The sequence below is a fragment of the Etheostoma spectabile genome, unplaced genomic scaffold (assembly GCF_008692095.1).
Source record: "Etheostoma spectabile isolate EspeVRDwgs_2016 unplaced genomic scaffold, UIUC_Espe_1.0 scaffold310, whole genome shotgun sequence".
Lineage (NCBI taxonomy): Eukaryota > Metazoa > Chordata > Actinopteri > Perciformes > Percidae > Etheostoma > Etheostoma spectabile.
In genome coordinates, this window is record NW_022605582.1 from 964,653 (window position 1) to 970,076 (window position 5,424).

The 5,424-nt window shown below is 43.4% G+C and overlaps 1 protein-coding gene across 2 annotated transcripts in view; it reads right to left on the reverse strand.

The window, feature by feature from the left end:
• The window catches only part of LOC116686075 (transcription factor 7-like 1-B), a gene marked incomplete at its 5' end in the record, with an annotated part of 61,821 nt that overhangs the window by 31,800 nt on the left and 24,597 nt on the right, over positions 1-5,424 (reverse strand). For both annotated transcript variants that reach the window (XM_032511006.1, XM_032511007.1), the window contains 1 exon segment: positions 222-357. In XM_032511006.1, coding sequence (XP_032366897.1) covers positions 222-357 — 136 coding nt within the window.

Here is a 5,424-nt window from a genome sequence, read left to right on the forward strand (position 1 = left end):
GTCTATATAAAAGAGACTTCAGATACAGTATTAGGGACCACTAAGGTCCATATAAAAGCATCCAAAGAGAACCATGTCTTGAGACCTTTAATACTGGACCAACTACAAAGATTGTTATTCCCATTAGACAGAAGGGAAAATATGGCCCTAGGTTGAAAAAACAACAACACAGTTACAGTCTAAGATGTGCAGTGTGCAGGGAAGTGGATCCGAGCCGTTACCTGTCTTTGGGTCCAAGATCTCGGGGGACAGGTGGGACGGCGGCGTGCCGGGGGAGAAGTGTTCATTGCTGTAGGTGATGAGGGGCGTCAGGGGGTGGACGTGGTGGGCGTGCTGCACCACGGGCACTTTATTGGACTGTTGAAGAAGAAAAAACACAGAAGAAGAAGTGAGCAGCGTGCAACAAGTACAGTGGTCTGACACATGGCAGTTAGAAAAGCTTTCACTTGATTTACAACGATTGGTTTAAGAGACATTAAATTAAAAAAGGACACGCAGAGGTAACCCCGTAAACCCTCGGGGGGGCTCGGCATGTTGGCTTAACCTACAATTATTCAACAATACATGAAGAGAACCATTAAAAAAAAACATATGGTCTTTACATATAAATTAACCTTCATGTTACCCCCATGTTGTCCCCAAGTTGTCCCCATGTTGTCCCCATGTTACCCCCATGTTGTCCCCATGCAATGAATACTGGGAGGGTTTCAGGTGAATAAAGTAACAAAACTTCTCACTAGAAACGAGGAAACAGTTTCGCTTTTCGAACTTGTGACCCGACTGCCAGTGTGCTTTTATTTTTGCCAGTGCACATTACATAGTCGGCTGTTCGGGCCTCCTGGCTTTCCTGGGGATGTTTCCATAGCTTTCTTTTGCAGCCTGTGGGTGACACATTTGTGTATACAATTTGAATTTGCATCTTGACTGATGGCAGAATTTTAGGGCAAATTGTAACTTTTATCATGGCCCCTGTCGACGTCCTGACAGCCATGTAGCGTGGACATTTACTTTGGAAGGTAATTTTCCGATACTATACGGGGTGTCTACTGGCACTAATGTCGAAAGAAAATCTTTTAAATGTGGTCCCACTAAGAACTGCCGGCACCTGTAAACCAGGCTGGAAGACTTAGACACACCAGACTCTGGCATGTACCAATCCATGTCATGGACTTTTAGTCGTTATAATGAGGTCAGGTTCAATCTCACGGTTTGTCAGACTCCATGTGTAAACTAATCACATAGCTTTAAGGCGTGTCGTAACAAGCTGCATATCTGCGGCAGGCAGACTCGCATGTAAAATAATCACTACTTTAAGCGGTGTAGGAGCTGGCATATCTTCCGACGCAGACGGTCCATGTAAATAATCAGGGGACTTTTAGCGGTGTATTAGACGCTAGCATGATCTCACCGCCCTACTCCATGTAAAATAAGCAGACTTTTAGCGTGGTATATCGCGAGCATATGCTCCAGCCAGACTCCATGTAAATAATCAGCTTACTTTATAGGCGTGTTATAATAGGCTGGGCATATTTCCACGGCAGGACTCGCATGAAATTAAATGCAGGACTTTTGAGGGCGTGTATACGACTGAGACAGGTCCTATCTCTCTCCGCGAGATCTGCATGTAAACACTATTACATGACGTTTTACGCGTGTATAGAGCCGCATACTCTCGGCACGCAGACTTCGTCATGTACAATAATCAGCTACTAATTAGGAGGGCGTAGTTCACGAGCTCATATCTCCACCAGTACTCTCATGTAAATAGATCACATACGTTAAAAGGCTTGTGTGAGAGCTGTCATATCTCCACCAGACTCATGTAAATATTTCATGACTTTTAGCGTGTATAGGGAGGGGGCAGCATATCTCCCCCAGACTCCATGTAGATAATCCGGAGAATTTTACGCTTGTAGGACGCACGTCAGCATAATCTTCCCGCATACTCCCTGTAAATAATCAGACTTTCGGGTAGTATAGAGAGCATCATAGTCCCGCAGACTCCATGTACAATAATCAGTACTTGTTAGGCGTGTATAGAGGTCAGGCATATCTCGCCCTCAGATCCATGTATAATAATCAGGACTTTTAATGCTGTATAGAGCAGCATATCTCCACGGCAGTTTCCATGTAAATTAATCAGGGACGTCTTTATGCGTTTAGAGGCAGGCATGACATCTCCCCAGATAACCATGTACAATAATCAGGATCTTTTAGCATAGTGCATATCTACAGGACGGTACAGGATATCTAAGCAGATCTCACGAGCACTGCGCATGTAAAATAATCACTACCTCTTTAAGTGTGTATACGTGCAATATCTCCACCAGATCCATCGTAATTTATATTAGCTACTTTTATGCTCGTATAGGGTAAAGGCATATATCTCCACCAGACCCAGTAAACTATTCAGGAATTTTACGTGTGATACGGAGCTAGCCTATTTCCACGTAGACTTCCAATGTAAATAGCACTACTGTTTAGCGTGTATAGAGCGTCATATGTCCACATGTAAAAAGGTGAAATTATGTTGTTGTAATTTCAACGCAACCAGAGTGGTGATTGTTGCAAAAACCATGAGCAAGAAGATGAACCAGACGGCTTGGTATAATAAAGTTGACTAGATAATTAAGTTTCTCTCTAAGCATGTTTTATCAGATCTAAAAGTCACTGATTTATTTCATGTAGTCTGGTGGGTTGGTTGTATTGCGGCTGATGTATATTACATTAGGCGGATCTGATTATGAAACTAAGAAAGGATTGTCTTTCTGACTAACAAGAAGGTTATGGCCCATCCATAATGTGTGGCAGAGACTACACTGCAGCAGTTTTCGTCATTACCACTACTCACAGAACTACACGGAACGCTTGGGCGGTCTTAGTCTTAAAAAAAGTTCCCAAGGGCATGAAATGACATTTTTGAGGTTTTTATAACGTTATTAATGAGTTCCCTGCAGCCTGCTATGGACCGCACACCAGTGGGTAGAAAGGGTGGATCGGTATATAACCGAGATACCCCTGGGTGTGGCCTCGCTTCTGTCTTTGAGAAAATGAAATGTTCAGTAATGGGCCCGATTTGGGAATCTTTGTCCCCTTTATGAGGTTGCAGTAAGGGGGTTAGGGTTACCGCCCGCGTGGACATGACTCTTTTGAAATAATCTAAAACAAGCTACAGCTTATTAGGGAACTTGCTACTCAAGTCTATATAAAGAGATTTCAGGATACAGTATTAGGGACCACTAAGGCCTATATAAAAAGACTTACAGATACGTATTAGGTAGCGACTAAGTCTAAAAGGTTATATAGTTAAAGAGATTCAGTACATATTAGTGACCATCGTGTCTATTACAAGAGAACTTCAGATACCATAGTTAGCGGGACCACTAAGGTCTATATAAAAGAGACTTCAGAGTACATGTATTGGGACCACTAAGGTCTATAAAAGAGAGACTTGCGATGAATACTTATTTAGTGACCACTAAGATCTATATAAAAGAGACTTCAGATACATATTAGGGACCACTAGGTCTATATAAAAGAGACTTCAGATCAGCATTAAGATTAAGGGACCCACTAAGATCTATATAAAAAAGACTTCAGATACAGTATTAGGAGGATGGACCTAAGGTCTATATAAAAAAGACTTCATACAGTATTAGGGGACCACTAAGGTCTATATAAAAAGACTTCAGATACAGTATTAGGACCACTAGGTCTCATATAAAGCATCCAAAAAAACCATGTCTTAGACCCTAATACTGGACCAACTACAAAGATTGTTATTCCCATTAGACAAAGGGAAAATATGGGCCTAGGTTGAAAAAAAAAACAACAACACAGTAAGTCTAAGATGGCAGTGTGCAGGGAAGTGGATCCGAGCCGTTACTGTCTTTGGTCCAAGATCGTGGACGGTGGGAGGGGGGGGGACGGCGGCTGCCAGGGGAGAAGTGTTCATTGGGTATGTGATGGAGTGGTCAGGGGGTGGAGTGTGGAGGGGCGAGAGTGGCTGCACCACGGGCACTTATTGGACTGTTGAAGAAGAAAAAACACAGAAGAAGACGTGAGCAGCGTTGCAACCACAAGTACAGTGGTTCTGACACATGGCCGTTAGAAAAGCTTCACTTGATTCCACACATTGCTTTAAGAGATCATAAATTAAAAACGGACACGCAGAGGTAACCCCAGTAAACCCTCGGGGGGCTCGGCATGTTGGCTATAACCTACACATTATTCAACAATAATGAAGAGAACCATTAAAAAAAAACATATGGTCTTTACATATAAATTACCTTACATGTTACACCCCTGTTGTCCCAAGTTGTCCCATGTTGTCCCCATGTACCCCATGTTGTCCCCATGTCCCCCCCATGTTGTCCCCATGTTGTCCCATAGTCACCCCCATGGTTGTCCCCATGTGGTCCCCGATGTTGTCCTCATTTAGCTAGCGCCCCATGTGTCCCAGTTCCCCCATGTTGTCCCCATGTTCCCCCATGTTTCCCAGGTTGTCCCCATGTTGTCATCCCATTTGTCCTCATGTTACGCCCCATGTTGTCCTCATGTTACCCCCATGTTGTCCTCATGTTGTGCCCATGTTTCCTCATGTTGCCCTCATTTGGATCCCCATGTTGTCCCCGCTTTGTCCCCCATGTTCCCATGTTTCGTCCCATGTTTGTCCTTAGCATGTTGTCCCCTATGTTGTCCTCATGTTGCCCTCATGTTGCTCCTCCATGTTACCCCGCATGTTGTCCTCGGATTGTGCTACCCCCATGTTGTCCTCATGTTACCCCCATGATTGTGCTCTCGTTATCCCCTCATGTTGTCTCATGTTTCTCTTCATGGTTGTCCCCGATGTTATCCCTTGATGTTGTCCCCATGTTGATCTCTCATGTTGTCCCCATGTTGTCCTCAGTTGGTCCTCATGTTGTCTCATGTTACCCGATGGTGGTCCCCATGGTTTCCTCATGTTGCCCTCAGATTTTGTCCTCATTTACCCTGCCAAACAAAAAAACCCCTCCATGTTGTGCCCCTCCATGTTGTCTCGCCATAGTTGGTCCTCATGTTTCCCTCATGTTGTCCTCGATGTTGGTCCTGCATGTTGTCCTACAGTTTCCCTCATGAGGGTGTCCCTTCATGTTTCCTATATCAATGGTGTCTTTTTAATTCCTCCAAAATAACATGATTGTTCCAGCCTCTCTTTGGCCAAGTACCACATCTCTACTTTCATTAATTTTGGGTCTTATTCTATTTATTAATGCATTTACGGAGCTCAAATGGAAGTGGATTTGTTTAAATATAATTGATAAAAGTTGCCGATATTCCGCCACGTCTGTGATTATCATCAACAGTTATCCAGTTCCTTTAATTTTAGTTCTCAATAATTCCTAATTTCTTTCTAATTTTTTCCAATTTCTGCTTTTCTGCAAG